At 45.6% G+C, this 20,103-nt stretch overlaps 1 protein-coding gene across 1 annotated transcript in view; it reads right to left on the bottom strand.

Annotated features, from left to right (window-relative positions):
- Positions 1-20,103, bottom strand: part of LOC121275947 (histone deacetylase 9-like) — a 636,654-nt gene that overhangs the window by 148,481 nt on the left and 468,070 nt on the right. The window contains exon 16 of the mRNA XM_041183848.1: positions 16,579-16,686. Within this exon, the coding sequence (XP_041039782.1) occupies positions 16,579-16,686 (108 nt within the window). The remainder of the gene's footprint in view (positions 1-16,578; positions 16,687-20,103) is intronic.

Below are 20,103 nucleotides of genomic sequence, written 5' to 3'. Positions count from 1 at the left end.
GCTGCTTAGAGGAATGGAGGTGGAGATAGTGGAAGGCTTGCCATAATCTTTCCATCTTTCCTAGATACAGGGAAGATGCAAGGGGATTAGAAAGAGGCAAATGTGATACCTGTGTTCAAGGAATGTTGTTAGGATATCCTTAGTAACTATAGGCCGGCCAGTTTAATGCCAATGGTGGCTAAAGTTTTAGAAACAATAATAAGGGTAAAAAAATAACAAATACTTGGGGCAGAATTTTGCCCTCATCAGGCGGGTTCGGCGGGGGTGGGCAGGGGGTTCGGGAAGCCGACCTCCGCCCGCAATCCGGGCCGGACTGCGATTAAATGCTGGCGGCCAATTAAGGCTCGTCTAGCATGAAACGTGTGCTGCAGTGCTCAGCGCTGCTTGTGTGGACAGGGGAGGAGGGCAAGCATGCAACTTCGCGCTTGTGTGTGGGTGTGCGCTGGAAAAGCTCCCTGAGGCACAGAGCATGCCTCAGGGAAATGAACAATTTTAAAAATTAAAAATAAAGCATTGTAAGATGTTAAAGAACAAAGTCACATGAGTGCTCATGTTTTTTAGCATCTTACAATGCTTTATTTGCATCATTTGCCTTTTACAGATCTGGGCTGGTGCTCTTGTTACTCTGTCACATGAACAGGGACATGTTAGAAATTAGTATGAAAATTTTTAATTTTTTTAATGAGGGATTGAAACCTCATTCTGCCTGTGGATGAGGTTTCGCAATAAATGCAAAGGCCGCGTGGCCTTTTCGCCTGCTCGCCAACTGTAAGGTTGGATGGGCAATGAAAAGTTTAAATCAATTGGATTGTTAATGGCCTTAATAGGCCTTTTAATTGTCGGCGGTGTGGTACTAACTCTCGTGTGTGCCTGCTGACCGAAATATCGCGCGAGTGCAAGATGACATCGGGACGCTTGTGCAAGGTCATCACGTGTCACTTTACGTTCGTTTGAATCAGGCGTGCACCCGCCTGCTAAGTGAAAAATTCTGCCCTTGGAGAGGCCTGAGTTAATCAAGGAGTGCCAGCAAAGATTTGTACAAGGCAAATGGTGTTTGACTAATCTAACAACTTTCTGATAAAGCAACAGGGAAGGTTGATGAAGGGGAAGCAATGGATGTAGTTTATATGGATTTTAAGAAATCACTTGACAAGATATCACATAAAAGGCTTGCAAAGAAAAAGGCTTATGGAATAGCAGGGTTAATGTCAGCTTGGATTAAAAAAAAGCTTAAGGACATACAGCATTAGCTGAAATTTTCTGGTCCCACCCTGTGATGATGCCCGCTGGTGTCAGGCCCCTAAAATCCCACCCAGTGAGTCTATATATAAATAACTTGGATATTGGAATACAGTGTAAAATTTCAAAATTTGTTGATGATACCAAACTTGGAAATGTGGCAAAATCAACAACAACAGCAAATGCATAGGCTAACAGAGTTAGCAGTCAAATGCTAAATGTAATTTAATACTGAGAAGTGTGGGGTGATGCATTTTGGCAAGAGGGATGGGGAGAGGCAATACATACACATTGGACAGAATTTTGCCCTCAGATGGCGTCCGGGCCCCACCGGCTCGGCGGCGGGCGGACAGCCAACCTTTGCCACTGAAACGGGGCCTGCTGCCATTTTGAGTGGGGGGGCCAATTAAGGCCCGCCCAGCGGCCTGCCCGACAGGAAGCACTATGCGCTCCCTGTGCTGGGGGCAGGGGGATTCCCCATCTGTCAAAGTGCACACTGATCCCTGAGGCAAAGTCCTGTCTCAGGGAGATTCGAGAGAGGTAAAAGTTTAAAAATAGATAAATATTAAAATTATCAACATGTCCCCCTCATGTGACAATGTCACACGAGATGGAACATATTAATAATAAACACATAAAATTTATTTAATTTTTAAAAAACGGACATGAAACTTCATCCCACCAGTGGATGAAGTTTCATGATTAATCTGGCCTGCCTGCCAGACTTAAGCTTGGATGGGCAGGTCTTTAATTATCTTAATTAGCCTGTCAATGGCCTCAATTGGCCATTGACAGGTCAGCGGATGGACAGCTGATTTCGCTGTCCGCCTGCCTTCCTAAAATTTAACGGGTCTGGGATGATGTCGGGGATTCCTCCCGATGTCATCCCACATTACTTTCACCTCGGCGAGCGAGCCCCACCCCCAAATCGCCAAGGGGAAAATCCTGGCCATTGTCACAGTTCTAAAGGGCGTGAAGGGACAAAAGGGCCTGGTGGTTCATGTGCATGGATCTTTGAAGGTGGCAGGACATACTGGACTAGCTCATAGGTTCCCCGCTGGTGGGTTTGTAGATGTATGTAAAATTCACTGGGCAGCCTTCCTGCTGCTACCCCCCACACCCCCTGCCCCTGCCACCAATGTAAATATACCAGCGGTGGGGATGGGATCTGGTGACCCACCTGCCAGTGTGCCAATTGAGGCCCTTAAATGGGTGAGTAATGCCTACTTAAGGGCCTCAGCAGATCATAAGACCATTAGAAGTAGAAGCAGGAGTAGGCCATTCGGCCCATCAAGCCTGCTCTGACATTCAATAAACTTACGACTGATCCGAGTGTGGCCTTAACTTTCCTGCCTGTACCCCATAACCTTTAAATTGCTTGTCAATCAAAAAGTCTAACTCAGCCTTGAATACATTAAGTGATCCAGCCCCACTAGCTCTCTGTGGAAGAGAATTCCAAAGACGAATGACTCTCTGAGAGAATTCCTCCTTATCTCATCTTAAATGGGAAAACCCTTATTTTTAAACTGTGATGCCTGGTTCTATATTACCACATGAGAGGAAACATCCTCTCAGCATCTACCTTGTCACGTCCCCTCAAAATCTTATATGTTTCAACTAGATCACCTCTCATTCTTCTAAACTCCAATGAGTGTCGGCCCAACCTGTTCAACCTTTCCTCATAATACAATCCTTTCATCCCAAGAACCAGCCCAGTGAACCTTCCCTGAATTGCTTCAAATGCAAGTATATCCTTCCTTAAGTGAGGAGACCAAAACAACACAAAGTATTCCACGTGCGATCTCACCAATGCCCTGTACAGTTGTTACAAGACTTCCCTACTTTTATACTCCATCACCCTTGCAATAAAGGGCAACATTCCATTTGCCTTCCTACTTGCTGTACCTGCATGCTAACTTTTTGTGATTAATGTACAAATACTCCCAGATCCCTCCATTTAAATAACATTCTGCTTTTCTATTCTTCCTATCAAAGTGGACAACCTTACATTTTCCAAATTAAATTCCATTTGCCAAATTTTTGCCCACTTATTGAACCTATTTATATCCCTCTGCAGATTCTTTGTACCCTTCTCAAAACCTGCTTTCCTACCTATCTTTGTATCATCAGCAAACATGACCACAATACACTCGGTCCCTTCATCCAAGTCATTAATATAGATTGTAAATAGTTGAGGCCCCAGCATTTATCCTGCAGCACCCCACTAGTAACAGCTGAAAATGACTCATTTATCCTGACTCTGTTTCCTGTTAGTTAGCCAGACCTCTATCCATGCTAATATATCACCCTCAACACCATATGGCACCTGGTTGAATGCCTATCGGAAATCCAAGTACAATACAACCACTGGTTCCCCTTTATCCACCCTGCTTGTTACATCCTTAAAGAATACATATCTTTGGGGATCCTTTAGCTCTTCCTCTGTTAATCCTGACATGTTCAGCCTGTGTTCCCAATTGCTAGGTGAATTTTTATGGCTTGTTTATCTAGTTTAGATATATTTGAATGAAGAATCCATAGTTCTGTATGGTGCTTAAACATTTTGAATTTGGATAATAAGTCAGCTGGATCCCAATTCAAACTGGGGGATTTTGTGGATATTCTCACAATATCCCTTTGACCCTCCTTTTCCTGTAGTACCTGGGATGAGTGTCACTGTAGTCGCTTTCACACCATATTCAAAAGGTTTGCCCACGATGATGAGGAATGCACCATGGAGTGATGATGTCTTTGGTTTTTATTCAATTTATTGTTCAGCAATTATCGATGCTGCTCATTGTAATTGCAACCTTCTCTGGCCGATTTTTATGATTTTTTTTTTGTTTAACTCTCCCTTGCTCACTATCAATCTGACCCACACTATAGAACCATAGAACCATAGAACACTACAGCACAGAAAACAGTCCTTTCGGCCCTTCTAGTCTGTACCGAAATATTATTCCGCCAGTCCCATTGACCTGCACCTAGTCCATAACCCTCCAGACCTCTCCCATCCATGTATCTATCTAATTTATTCTTAAAACTTAAGCGTGAGCCCGCATTTACCACGTCAGATGGTAGCTCATTCCACACTCTCACCACTCTCTGAGTGAAGAAGTTCCCCCTAATGTTCCCCCTAAACCTTTCCTCTTTCACCCTAAAGCCATGTCCTCTCGTGTTTATTTCTACTAATCTAAGTGGAAAAAGCCTACTCGCATTTACTCTGTCTATACCCTGGTCACTCACCGTTTCTGGCTGAGCTAACCTGGTGCTGGTCCTCTTAATGCACTGTCCCACTCACGGAACTGACAGGCTATGCGCTGCAATGAGGGATCCACCTGCTTATCAGCTCTTTATTTCAGCACTAGCTCGGTGCTGTGACTTCAAAGCTTTCCTTTACAGGCACCATGCTACATTTTCAACACTCTCTGACGCTGTGACATTCTTGTGGTCTGACCAAAGCGTTGAATTGTCTCATGCCATGTAGCACAATGTAAAGCTGTTTACCATGTTGGTACCTCTTTGACAACCAGTGATCACCATGTGTTATTATAAAGATATTATACCTTGGGCTTATCTACTGCGTAAGACACAAGGCACCAATCGCTCATTAGAAATTGGGTAAACACATTGTGGGTTCATTTATTAAGACTAGGAGCATGAGAACAGTTATACAAAAGTATAAAGCTTGAAGACATCAGAGCTGTGTGTGTGTATGTGCTCTGCTCAAAGCAAAAGTGAAACCAAGACTGGATCACATGACATGTTTCCCTTCGAGTGATGTCTTGCAGATACCCCTTAAAAGCAAATTACAATGCTGTCCACTGGTTGGAATCAGACTGAGCACAAAGGAAGACCATTAATGTTCGAGGTCAATCATCTCACTTCGAGGACATCGCTGCAGGAGTTCCTCAGGGTAGTGTCCTAGGCTTAATCATCTTCAGCTGCTTCATCATAAGGTCGGAATTTGGATGTTTGCTGATGATTGCATAATGATAACGCAACTTGCCACTCCTCAGATACTAAAGCAGTCCGTGTCCATAAGCAGCAAGACCCGGACAACCGTCAGGTTTGGACTGATAAGTGGCAAGTAACATTTATGCCACACAAGTGCTAGGCAATGACCATCTTCGACAAGAGAGAATCTAACCATCACCCTTTGACATTCAATGGCATTACCAGAGGCTAATCCCCCATTATCAACATCCTATGGGTTACCATTCACAAGAACCTGAATTGGACCAGCCATATAAATACTGTGGCAACAACAGGTCCGAGACTGGGATCTCTGTAGCAAGTAACCCACCTCCTGACTCCCCAAAGCCTGTCCACCATCTACAAAGCGCAAGTCAGGTGTATGATGGAATATTCTCCATTTGCCTGGGTAAGTGCAGCTGCAACAATATTCAAGAATCTTGACACCATCCATGACAAAGCAGCCTGCTTGATTGGCACCAGATCCACCTCTTTAAACATTCACTCCCTCCACCACCGATGGGCAGTGACAGCAGTGTGTACAACCTACAAGATGCATGGCAGCAACTCATCAAGGCTCCTTCACCAGCACTTTCCAAACTCGCAATCTCTATCCCCTAGAAGGACAGGGCAGCAGACGCATGGGAACACCAGCACTGCAAGTTCCCCTCCAAGCTACATACATCATTATATGGAAATATATCACTGTTATTTCACTGTCGCTGGGTCAAAATCTTGGTACACCCTTTCTAATAGCACAGTGGGTGTACCTACACCACATGGACTGCAGCGGTTCAAGAACTTGGCTCACCACCACCTTCTCAAGAGCAGTTAGGGATGGTTAATAAATGCTGGCTTAGCCAGCGATGCCCACACCCAATGAAGAAATAAAAATATCCCCAGTCTCACCCTCTAAAGGACTAATGCTCACTGTCACTACTCTTTTCCTTTTTTATACTTGTAGAAGCTCTTACTGTATGTTTTTATAATTTTTGCTAGTTTCCCCTTATATTCTAATTTCTCCCTCTTCATATTTTTTTAGTCATCCTTTGCTGGCTCCTAACATTTTCCTAAGCTTCTGGCCTACTATTAATCTTTGCAGCATTGTACATCTTTTCTTGTGATTTGATAGCATCCTTAACTTCCCTAGTTAGCCATGGATGGTGCATGCTTCTTGTGGAATCTTTCTCAGTGGAATATATTTTTGTTGAAAGTTAAGAACATAAGATAATTAAAATTAATAAGGGCATTGATGACAATCAAGTAAATGAATTAAATGTGGTGATGTAGTCAAATAAAATTGGAGTCACCCATTTAAATTGAGATGATATTCATAATCTTTATTTTTCTCCAGTGATCAGGACTGACTCTTTGCAGTCATCAAAGGTTGTGTTAAACAACGTGATCACAGCAGAAAGAAAAACATAAGACCATAAGAGTTTGGATTTAATTGGCGGTGGGAGAGTGCCACATCAAGTGACCAGCCCAGCAGGTTTCCGTGCATGGGCAGTTAGTAGGTGGGGGAGGAGTACTGCTTAATGGACCCACTGGCCCCATCAGAGGACCCCCCCAAATGTTAACCATCACATTCCACTTTTCCCAAACTTCAGCCCCCCCACCCCACACGCCGGGGCCTGCTAGCATGGGCCGGTAGAGATGCCCACACAGTCACCAAGTCCTGATCAAGTGCAGATCGCCTCTTCAGGTCCAGAGTGTAGTACTGGCAGTGGCCACCACTGCTGGTAGCACTGCTGGTGCTGGAAAGCTGCTGGCCTCTGATTGGCTGGCAGTTCCCTGAGATGGGACTTCCTGATCCAGATTGGCAGGCGTCTCCCCTCCAGCTTTTTAATGGCCAATAAACGGCTGCAGGCAGCTGGTGGGGGCAGGATATGAATCTATGCCACATATAATTCATCCCATTGAGAGATTAGTTAGCAAAACATATGGGATCTTGGGCTTCGTAAATAAGAGATATTGGGTTTGATTTTCGCTACTGAGGCTGGTAACTCAAAGTGGGAAATTTCTTTTACCCGCTATTTTCAGTCCTGGGAGGCTGATGTGGGATGGAATCAGGCCTGCCACTGGGGTAACCAAGTTCTGAGGTGGGCTGATTAAATAACCCACTTAGGTTCTCTGGGACTTTGTCCCTGTTGTTTTGATACATCTTTGGCCCTCTAGCCTTCATTGCTTGTACTCCTTCACCCATTCCCCATGCCACCTCCATGCCAACTCATGCCTCCATCCACCTCCGTAGCCCCTTATAGCCTCCATGCCAATTCAATATTAACTCATGCACCCCACCCACTCCCTATGGCCCTCATACCTTCCATGTCTACTCATGGCCCTTCCATGCCCATTCATTCAATATGCACACTGCACAGAGGCTATAGTAACAATGGCATGAGTTAAGCTGCTTAAAAAACGTCCATTCATAATATTTTGCATAGGACTGGTGTTCCTACAATCCCAACAAAGTGTCAATAAACCAAACTATTAAAGTTTCAATAACAGAACTTTTAAGCACTTGACACATTTTAATCTTGTGCAAATAAATATTGAGAGATTGACAAACGAGATCACAGAGAAAAAAGTAACTTATTAACCTCATAGAGTTGTTGATCAAGCAAAGCCCAACACTTCTGTCCAACCATGCAAACAGAGTTAATCCTTTTAAAGTCTGGGTTCTTGGCATGGGGATGCATAATGAGGCTTGGCTGAGATCTATAAAGGGGGCTATCATGGCCATGGGGGTGGGAGGGGTACTTTTGAGCAAAGTGGAAACTGGGGGTTAACACCTTTTGGGGGGGGCGTCCACTGATGGGCCAGTGGGTCCATTAAGCAGGGCCCCTCCCCCCTCTACCAATCGCCCATGCACAGAAACCTGCTGGGCTGGTCACTTTAGGTGGGCCTCTCCCACCGCCGATTAAATCCAAATTCTTATGTTCTTATGTTTTTCTTTCTGCTATGATCACATTGTTTAACACAATCTTCAATGACTACAGTCCTGATCACTGGAGAAAAATAAAGATTATGAATATCATCTCAAGTTGCTCCCATTAGCTGATGGTACAAGAATTTTTAAAATTTGTTTGTGGAATGTGGGCATCACTGACTAGGCCAACATTGTCCATCCCTAATTGCTCTTGTTCAGAAGACATTTTTAAGAGTGAACCACACTGCTGTGAGTCTGGAGTCACATGTAGGCCAGACCAGGTGGGGACAGCAGATTTCCTTCCCTAAAGGACATTAGTGAACCAGATGGGTTTTTATTACAATTGTTTTGTGGTCATCATTAGATATTTATTGAATACAAATTCCACCATCTGCCTTGGTGGGATTTGAATCCTGGCCCCTAGAGAATTACCCTGGGTCTCTGGATTACCAGTCCAGTGACAATACCACTATGCCACCACTCCCTATTCATCCAATAGAGGATACAGATTTAATATTTTGGGCAAGAGATGCCAAGGGTAAGTGAAGAAGAGCTTTTTAAGCAGAGTGGTAGTGACCTGGGCCTCCTCAGGTACCAAGTTGCCAGAAGCTGAGACGATCAATGATTTCAAAAGGAAAGTGGATGAGCACTTGAGGGAAATAAACTTGCAGGGCTATGGGGATAGAGCAGGAAATGGGACTGACTGGTGCCATGACCGCAGGTCATAGCCCCAAATTATTTAAGGGCATATTGAACTTTTAAGTAAGGCATGTGTTTTTTTCAAAAAGGACATACAAACAAAAGCGGGCTGAGAATGTAAAGTAGCCACTTGCTAGAAAATTCCAATGTGGATTACACTTGACCAGAGTCCAGAGAACAGAATTGTGCACCTAAAAAAGTGTCAAGGTCTACTTCAGACAGAAACACTTCAAAGGTAAAAATGCAATGCAAAAACTGAACCATAATCTCCTGTTGTTGCGCAGGTGATGGAGCCTCCATTACCATCCTAACAGAAACCATCTCCTGTGAGTTAAATCCCAGACTTTGGACATGATGTGAGTTGAAAAGAAAGCAGATCTGGGTGAAAGGCAAGTTTGATTTTTCCCTTCTAGGAATACACAAGAGAAGGGATTAAAAGCCAACTGCAATCCTGGTCTCTGTGTCCTAGTTTTGGTGTTCCAGGCCTGGAGTGCGAGGGTGTGCTGTGAAGGTCACAGTTGAAGAACATCAACTAGGGATCCCTGCACTTGCAGGTAAAAAAAAAAAAGTTTACTCTCTGATTGCTGGAAGCAAGTCACAGGTCAGCAAAGCCACAGTCAAAAAGGAAATAGGACAACTCCTTTCAGCTAACCCGCAGAACCAAGAATCTCCAAATCAACTGCTCAACTGTCAAAATCAGTTCTACCGGAATCATTCAACTTAACGTCTGCAACATTTCATCATCTACTCCTCACAGACCAGCCAAAGGCTAATTCATATATCTTCTTAACTTTTGATTCTGGACTCACTTCTCATTTCTAATCTGTGTGTAAGAGTGTTGCGGTTTTATTATATTTTTCTTGCATTTTAGTAAATGATAAATGCACTCTTTCTTTAACTGAAGAAAGCCCGGCTAAATTACCTCCTTTGAAAACATAAATACATTTGGACTGGGAAAAGATATCCATGACGGAAGGGATCCTTTTTAAATTAAACTTGTTGCAATCAACCAAGGGGGTTAAATAGACAAAGGGAGCCAGTTCATCCCTCCATAGCCTAGAGCAAAACAATTTGGGGTACCTCATCCAGGATCATAACAAATTCGGGGACCTTCACCCAGGGACCGGTCATAACATTGGATTTCTCTACACAGAGCTGACGTAGACTTGATGGACCAAATTTCTTCTTTCTGTACTGCAATGACTGTGGGCAGAATTTTGGGGTCGGTGGGTGGGCGCAGTCAGCAGGATCAGGAGTGACTGGGAAATGGCCCGTCGCCCACGATCAGCCCCTGACTGCGATTTCACTCTGGCCAATTAAGGCCAGCCCAGCATGAAAAGTAGCTCATCACTGGTTGGGAAGGTCCAAGCGGGGGCGGGAGCCTCTCTGCCGCCGGGTCCGATGGCGACCCTGCGGCCGGTTTAAAAACAGCCCAGGCAGCCCCAGAAAGGCTGCCACAGAAGGATGCCTGTTCAGCGTTGTTTTGATGGAGTCGAGTGCGGCTGGAAACGCCAGGCAGAAGGGCAGGTCAGGTGGGCACTCGGCCCCACACTTTCCGGCTGAGTGCCTCACGGTCCTGCTGGAGGAGCTGGCTGCCAGGAGGGACACCCTTGTCCCCAGAGATGGGAGGAGGAGGCTACTGCACCTCAAAAAGAGGGCATGGGAGGAAGTAGCAGCGCTGGTGAGCAGCCATGACATGGTGCAGTGCACATGGATGCAGTGCCGGAAACAGTTCAATGACCTGCAGCGTTCAGGAAGGATGAGTACCTTGTTGGCATGGCTTAGTGTGCAGTCGCGTTAAGGTGTGGCCATCCCCCCATGGACTCAGGGATGCTAAAGTCTGAGAGCCAGCTGTCAATGATGCCATAGCTGGCCAAGGGGCTGAGCTCTGGTTGCTTGGAATGAGTGTCTTGAGGCTCGAGGTCCACAACTCGGATGTGCCCTGCAAGGTGCTCCTTAGCCAGGTTGCAATGGTGCTGCAGGTAGAGAGTGGACTAATCCATGCTCCTCTGTCCTTTCAGGAGAAGACAAGCCATAACCAAGCAGAGAGGGCACGTACAGGCGGGGGCCCACCCAACCTGCTGCTGCTCTCCCGATTTGAGCAAGATGCCCTAGAGCTGGAGAGCCAGCACGCACCCCGTGCAACCGGGCGTGGAGAGGCATGGGTGCCAGACGAAGGTAAGAGCACAGCGCACAGAGGTGAAACTTCTGGACTGTGCAACCATTCTAGTATAGTCACTTCATTGATGGAAGCCTCGAACCTGGAGTCCCCATTGATCATTGAAAGACACTGACACTAGGATGCAGATCTCCATTGTCTCACCAGGGTGCCTGACATGCACAGTGACAGTGTGGTGACTTTAACTATTGACATGTCCTTGTTCTCCCTTTTAGGTTCGCCAGCACACACTCACTCTCTAGACTCCAAAGGGCCACCCCTGACACCGGAGGACCACCAGGCTTCACTTGCACCTGCGTCACACCCAATCTCTGAAGCAGGCACCAGCGCAGATACCAACACCTCAGTGGGCATTAGATCAGCAGCTAGAATGTCAGTGCACATTGGCGAGGGCACTTCACACTCACTTGAATGCAGGCGAAGGCAGAGGGTACCCAGGGTTCCAGAAGTTGGAAGTCTGTTGAAGTTGAAGACCGATGATGAGCCTCTGGAGTCGTCCAGATGCTGGATATCCAGCGGGAGGTGCAGGATGATCTGGCGGAGATCCATGAGGGTCTGTGTGCCATGGCCCCCGTTGTGGAGGAGTCCATACCGAGCATGAACACTGTGTTGTCCCTCATGGCCGAGCGCACTGCCGCCTCCATTGAGAGAGTGGCAACTCTCATGGAGAAGTAGCTCCCGGGACAGAATAAGGAGTTCCTGGGGTTGCGCTTGGACCTGCAAGCCCTCACACAGGCAATGACCTTAGGTGGTCAATGCCAATGTGGGAGATGGATGAGGCACCCAGTATCCCAACTAGGTGTCAGTCCATCAATGGCGAGCAGCAGGATCCAAAGCGGCCTTACGCTGGTGCACAAGCTGCTTGTCATCTCTGCGGGCTCCTCACAGGGCGCTCTGGATGATAGCAGCAGTTCCTCTTCCCCTTCACCAATGATCGTGGCATCTGATGAGGCTGCGGTGACTGGGGAGTTGCCAGGTGTGGCACTGGCTGCTCCCTCCCAGGTGGGGCCAGCACAGGCTCCACTGGCCAGAAGACAACTGCCAAGGTCAACAAGACAGCAGAATTAGTGGGCTGTCTCCAGTGCCGCAACCAGTGAGTTGGGGGAGGGGGGGGGGGTGCACACAGATGTAGCACTTGGAAGTTTAAGGCACCATGAGCATGAGAGGAACAATTCATGGGTGATTTTCTGTTCATTTCTATTTGGTTTACATGTCTGCTGATGTGGACATCAACACCAGTAATGGTAATAGCATAATGATTTCAATGTGATGACAACATTAAATTTACTTTTGTTCTGAGGGCTTGAGTATGCTTCACATTTTTTGTTTTTGGTGCAGGATATGCCAGTATATAATGTTGGACGTGAGTGGCTGGATACTTTATTGCACAGGAATTGAGTGACATTTGGGTGCAAATGAAAGGCTCACTTCAGGCAACTGGGATGGAGGTGGCAGCCCTGGCATAGGGTTGAAGCTGATCTTTGATAGCCTAGCTGAAGGAACGTTGGATCAAGGCTTCCCTGCCTCCCTGTAGCTTACTGGGGTTTGCCTCCATGCCCTCAACATTCTCCTCCCTGTGCTCATCTTCTGACTCACTTCTGGACTCATCCGCTGTGGGCAGTGCAGCTAAGTCAAGATCCTCTTCCTCCAGTGGTTCCCCCCTTGCCAGTGCCAGACTGTGGAGAGGGAAGCATGCAACCATGATCAGTGACACCCACTCTGTGGGGTATTGTGTTGCACCCCCTGAATGGCCCAGGCATCGGAAGTGCATCTTGAAACTACCCATGGTCCTATCACTGCCTGTATGGAGGCATGACTTGTACTGTAATGCTGCTCTGCCTCTGTTCTTGGGTGATGAAGCAGCGTCATGAGCCATCTTTTCAATGGATAGCCCTTGTCACCCAGCAGCCATCCATCCAGCTGGGCTGGAGCACTGAAGAGCCTCGGCACCTGGGAGTGTCTCAGGATATAAGCAACATAGGAACTGTCAGGGTATCTTGCACAGACTTGCAGAATCCGCATCCTGTGGTCACACATTATCTGCAGGTTCATGGAGTGGAAGCCCTTCCTGTTGATGAAGGCACCCGGCTGACCCACTGGCGCCTTGATGGCCACATGTGTGCAATTGATTGTACCCTGGACACGGGGGAACCCAGCATTTGCTGCAAAGCCTCTGGCTCACTCAGCCTGGCTGGCCTCATTCATGTGGTAAAGAATAAAGGTCAGTACCCGCCTGAACAGAGTTTCTGTTACCAGCTTGATGAAACTGCGGACAGCTGATTGGGAGATACCACACAGATCCCCCACTGATCTCTTGAAAGAGCGAAAGGCATAGAACTTGAGGACTGCTGTGACCTTCAGAGCCACGGGCAATGGGTATCCACCCACACTGTCAGAGATGATCTCAGGCCCAATCATCTGACAACTGGAGGTCACGATCTCCCTGGAGAGGCGGAACCTTCTTCAGCATTGCACATCAGACATATTGAGGTCCCTCCCTTGGGACACGTGGCCTCCTCTGCCTTCTGCCCCTTTCTTCCTCCTCAGAGGAGGTGCCACCAGAGGAGACCACAATCCCCATTACTAGGGTAACAGAAGGATGTACGATAACTGGAAGGGTCCACATGGTCTGAATCTTCCGGGGGCCTTGGAGACACCAAGGAGACCTGAAATGAAGCTAACAATGAAGCTCCGAACAGAGATGAAGCTGCCAAGTACCAATAAGTCACAGCAGCAACTATCTACCAAACTCCCCAGTACTGACACTGGCAATGCTGCTCACCCCTTTTATCCCACCTATAGATGATATTTTTGAAATTGCCGGCTGGCCACCTGCCCATTTTGCCCATGCGACAAGTGCAAAATCGCACGGGCAACAAAAAATTGGCATTGATTAGCTTTTTAATGGCCTTAAGTAGGCCTCTCAATTAATGGTGGGCACAGCTCTGGCACCGGCGCGCAACTGCCAACCAAATATTGCAGGATGTCGGGGCGCTCACCTGAAGTCATTGCACGCTATTTTACACTCCAGCATGTCGGGCGAGCACCTGCACGCCGAGCGTAAAATTCTGCCCTATAACTTTATGACTCCAAGGGCAGAATTGTCCCAGATTTGTACAAAGGGCAGTAACGGGCAGGAAAATAGTCACTTTACCTGCCAGTCGCAATTGCAGGTTTTCTCACCGTATTGTCCCATTCCTGCCTCATTAACTATGCAGCCACAGGAAACACACTGTCGTGCTGGCAGGCGGCATCCTATTTGTCTCTCACACCGTTACCTCGCCAGTTCCTCACACAGGGCGCCATATTTAAACTGTAGCTGTGCATACACATCTCAATATTTGCAGCCCAGGACTGCTCCGGTGAAGACATGGTCCCAAAAGCCAAGAAGAGTGCAGCCCCTGATTCAGCAATGTCCTCTACTCCCGCTCTGGCCACAGGAGGCCCATCAGTCTCACCACTCTGGCTTGGGAGGCGGTGGCAGAGGTGGTCAGTACAAATGCTGCACACAAGAGGTCGGCCATCCAGTGCAGAAAGCGGATGAATGATTTCATCCATGCTGCCAGGGTATGACAACTATCTTATCACTAGAAATTCACACACATACAAGGCCATCACACATTCACTGGCATCTCACTCACTGCCAGCTCAAGGGACATCACCACTCACTCTCTCACATGCATCCTCACATTTCCATCTGGCTTCATCTCCATGGGAACTTCCTCCTCAGCCCTCACCATCTTGAGGCCACTTGTACAGATCAACATGTGCCCCTACATACACTCTGGGATACCCTCCTTCCCCAGTACAGCCCACGCCCTGCAGTCTCTTCCCTTGCCTGAGGCCCCTTCTCCCCCTTCCCCAAACAAGCCCTAACCCTGCAGCCATTAAAAAGCCACCCCTGCCTTATGGCTAATCTGGTAGGTAGAGATCTGCCCGTGAGCCCCCCTAAAAGAGATGTGGTGCTGCCTGTGAAACCTGGCGCTGATGACCACAATTGCCGCCCTAAGCAAGGTAGGCAAACAAACCTCGAAGTCCCGAGTGAAGTGCAGGTCAACAGGTGCATGTCACTTATCTACAGTTGTGAAACACGTTGATGTGCCTGGATGATACAGCGCGGGGAGATGATCCTGGCGAGTGGGGCTTATAATTAGATGCACATACACTAAAATGACATTCCCAACGTGTGGTGGTGGGAATTGCAGCCTGCCATTGGCGGGTGGAGCGGACAATTGCAAACTGGTTTCAAAACAGCGCGAAACCAATTTTTGGCCTCCTCGCTATGTTGTCATTCCCACCACCCCCCCCCCCCCCCCCCCCCCCACCGCACCCCCCCCAACACCCACCCTGCCCGCCATGATGCCCAATACCAACTGAGCTGGAAAGTTCCAGCCTATGCATTGGCTGAAGAAGGTTTTGCAACTATGGCTTGTAGATTACATCGTCTGATCCAAAGTGGCTCAGAGATGAAGTGTCTTTTAACTTAATTGGGATGCTGGGCTGAGCTGGCAAGAATTATTTTTAAATTTAAGTAGTAGGGCAAGGGAGGACACAATGGGATGAATTATGAAATTAGAGAGCGATTACAATGTGGCATTCCCAGAACAGGAAAGAGTACACCTGAAAAAATTGCCAGTGATTTATTGTTCAGCAGAACGAGAGCTCCTATTCTGAGTTGAAGCAGGGGTTACTCTGGAATCGTTAAAAAATTTAGCAGGCAGTTTATTTTAATTTATAGTCAGTGGGATATGAAGAGGATCTAACAGATGACATATAAAAAAAGCAGGATTTTCAAAATTTTCAACCCATATTCACATTTCTACTCTCTTGCAGTTTTGTAGGTATTATGAGATAGTATTAAAATTACTCTCCAGCCTGAAAGGACTCTCTGCAATATTCATTATAAAAAGGGAAAAAATATCCACATATTTTCTGCTGATAGCCTGGGACCTTCCTGTCAAATTATAGCCACACAGGGTGTATACATTTCCCTTAACGTGTCCAGCCAAGACTGACCAACTCATCACAAATTTATTCCACAAAAGAGTTCCGCAGTAAAAGGACATTCTATGTGTGAGGAATTTTAACTTTAATTCAATGTACTGTTTTTTGCTCTTCCTATTTTTAAAATGTTTTGCTTTGGGTTATAATAAACTCTCACCAAAAAGCACTTAGTTAGAAAAGCAGAAACAGATTTTATCCCATTCCGAGTAACCTTCAACTGTGTCAAGGCTGCAAAATTTAAAACTTTTCACCAGGCCCAGATTTGCAACAGACTTTTTGCACTGGGAATATTTCTTTTCAGGAAATAAAGCTTACCAGACATTTTAGTATAAAGAAAAGTGAAGTTAAAAGGACAGTAGGAGGACAACAATCTGCAGGTACAATTTATCTATTTCATAATGCATCACAATTATGTGGGCAGTTACCCTTTACATCAGCAATTTCTCAGTGAACTAATTATTTCCCAATGAACAGGCCTTATTATTTGAATTAGCTTTCTCTGTCTCTTGTTTCCTCAATAATTCCCACACACAACGTTGTTGGACCTCACCTTTAGCTCTCCAGAGGCCACTTTGGAAGCCATCTCAATGACACAGCCAACGGCCATGCGTGCAGCACTGGACGAGTGCATCTCATTCCAAATGGTGTCACTGTCCACCTGAGCAAACAGACAGCAAAGAGAAACAAATCTGTGAGGGAGGGCTGGCAGGATGACAGCCAATGTACAATAACATTAGTCTTCCTTCTTGGCCAGCTGAACGGACCTTCTGGACACGGATTGCTTATGCTTTTTTATACACAGCCATGTCCAATGGAAATACATTCCTGTCATGCCTCACTGCCATTCTGTGTTTAGACTTCATTACAAACAACATCACATGCATGGACCGGATCTGGCTTACTTTGCAAGACTGTTATACACAGGCCACAGTAGTGGTTTGATATGAGCCAGGGGTCTGTGGTATGTGCATGACTCTGTTATACAAGTGCCAAAGAAATTGAAAAGAAAACCAAGTGAATGTTTATCACATTAGATACTAACAGAAAGCATACTCAGCAATTTTAGAAGCATTCTTTAAAAATGTGATTCTACCTCCAGTATTTTTAATTACATAAAGCAGTCTAGTTATTTAAATGAATAAGTAGCTTGATTATGCTTTATTAAATGTATCTGCCTACATGTCATTTATAAAAATACAATTCCGGTACTAGTATTTCTTATCCATTAATAAAGATTTCAGTTTACTACTGTTATAATTTCTGTCATTTTATCCTCATAACTTCACTTTTTATGCTATTATAGTCAAAGCAGTAATGTATTATTTTTACAAGATGTGCCATTCAGAAATTAACCAAATAAGACAATCACCGAATATATTAAACATATATTTTGTTACTGCTGCTTGTAAGAGAGAGATATTCAACAGTAAAAATTCTTCAGTTTATTTATAGTCAACAAGAAATAATAGTTAGTATTTGCCATTTTGATGCCAAATACTAATGGTTCAGCTGAGACAATTTATGAAGCAGATCAATTTTATTATTAGGATCCATGAATTTATTGAGAAAGAAAAAATATGTATGCTAATCTGTGCTGCATGATGACAGGATTTCAGTATCACCAGTGTATTTTAGTTATAAACAGGATGAACAGCCATTCAGGGATGGCCTTAGGGTAGCTTGTGAGACCTGAGTACTATTAAATGCCTCAGCTCACTGTTAGTTTGGGAATTCTGGAATAGAAATTGGTCTTTGTTGCTCCCATTTTACGCTGTATCTAAATTAGCCAGTGGCTGAGGAAATACGATGCTTGTACGAAAGGATCAATTCATCACTGCAATATCTTATACCCCAACAATGCCTGAAAAACATGTGATCTGAAATTGGTTGGAGCCATTTTCCAGGGATCAGTTGCCTAAAACAGTCATTAGTCTCTTTAAAGAAGAAACAACGCTGCCTTATTAAGATTATTTTATTTAAATGAGGGTGGTTGTGTCATATATAGGCATCTAATAAATTGTATACTGTCTGAACATAACTAGGAAGTGTGCATTATGCAAAACTTAACTCTTTCAGCAACATGTCTTTAATTTACAGTTCTCTACTGCATTTGCTGATTGCACTGTTAACTTCACTTTTCATTTAAAGAGTCTTGTCAGTACACTTTTAAAAAACCACAAAATATTGTGATACATCTTTGCTTTCCATTGGTCTAGACTTGTAATTAAAAATATTTTGTCTAAATGGGTAGTGCAGCTGAGGTAATTGGGAGGGCACTGTCAGAGAATTTACTGAGTCTGCTAGTGATAAGATGCAATATTTTACAGTCAGGGCATTTTTTCTTGACTCCTCAATTTCCATGGACCCATGGAGATGGGGTTGGAGGCAGTGAGGGGTGTGGTGTCAGGAACAAAGGGAGGAGCCACGTCAGGAGACTTCCCTGATGCATCCCTGCTTCTGGGAAAATTCTTGGGTGGAGTCCAGCATCGGCTGCTCAACATACGCTGGCGGGCAGGCAATTAAGGCAATTGAAATCCCACTTATAGACCATTTTGCATTGGCAGTGATATTTTCCCACTGTCAGAGCAGCCTCCCTGCTTGATGGTTGTCCATCACTGCTCCTGCAGAGGGGTTTCCCCTTCACCCCAATGTCCCTACCAGCTTCAGGTCGCTTTATTTGTTGACTGCCCTTCAGGCAACTGAGGGTGCCTCCATGTTGAAGTGCCTTCACACTCGCCTTCCTGCCTCGGCAATGTCCTCCGCTCCTGGTGAGGCTGCCAGCCCCCACTGATTGATCATCTCACGTCCCTAATCCACCTGCCAGCCTTAGTTGGACTCCTGGACCTCCTGGAGGCAGCTTCTTAATTGGTTGCCTCCAGGAAGATCACGACTGATATCCTGCCTCAGCCACTTCCATGTTCCCTATCTGGAATTGAAGTCAACGTTGGGATCGCAGCCCAGCCAGGAAAATCTAACTCATTTGGTGGATTTTTGTTGCTAGCATTTGGTCAGAATGGAGATGGGGAACGGAAAATAAAATGGCACCAACATCATGCCTCATAAGGTCCTGCCACTGGTCCCAACCCTGCCACTTTTCATGTGGGCAGTAATGGGCGGGGTGAGAAATGAGGTTTTCCACATCATTAATTGGGTGCATTTAGCTAATTAACTAGCTCCTTAAGAACTCGCCTTCTAAGCTACTGAAATTTTCGCAGTGTTGGGCAGCTGTTGGGAACTGTATAAAGCAGAACAGCTCCAGCCTATCAGGAACAGCATTGGGCAGTGTGGAAAAAAATGTCATTTAATTGAAAAAAATTAGAAGTTTTGAAGATATTCTACTCCACATAAATAAAACTTGCATAACGTAAGCATTTCCCTTCCCGATCCCAGATTGCAGCTCTCCATCCACCCTGGCCAATTTGAAGATTTGTATGCTTTAGTTATTTTTTAACACCATGCACAGGTGGCAGCCACAGCAATGGTTGCAAAGTTGGACCAGAAATGACCCAATTCCGTGGTGTGCCACCTCCACTCCCACACTTAGAATGTAAGAACATAAGAAATAGGAACAGGAGTAGACCATTCGGCCCCTCGAGCCTGCTCTGCCATTAAATAAGATCATGGCTGATGATCTTGTGTTTTGATTTCCGCATTCCCTTGCCTAACAAAAATCTACCTACCTCTGCCTTAAAAATATTCAATGACCCCACCTCCACCACCTTCTGAGGCAGAGAATTCCAAAGTAGCACAAACCTCTGAGAGAAAAGATTTCTCCTCATCTAATTTTAAAACAGTGGCCCCTAGTTCTGGACTTTTGATGTATACCTTGTCAAGGCCATTCAGGATCTTGTATACTTCAATCAAATCACGCCTCACTCTTCTAAACTCCAGTGGAAACAAGCCAAGTCTGTCCAACCTTTCCTCATAAGATACCCCACTCATTCCAGGTATCAATCTAGTAAACCTCCTTTGAATCACCTCCAAAGTATTTACATCCTTCATTAATTAAGGAGACCAAAACTGCACACAGTATTCGAGGTGCAGTCTCACCAATGCCCTGAATAACTGAAGCATA

The sequence above is a fragment of the Carcharodon carcharias genome, chromosome 3, assembly GCF_017639515.1.
Source record: "Carcharodon carcharias isolate sCarCar2 chromosome 3, sCarCar2.pri, whole genome shotgun sequence".
NCBI classification, from domain to species: Eukaryota; Metazoa; Chordata; class Chondrichthyes; order Lamniformes; family Lamnidae; genus Carcharodon; species Carcharodon carcharias.
Note: the sequence above shows the minus strand (reverse complement) of the source record. Positions and strands in the feature narration are given on the sequence as shown.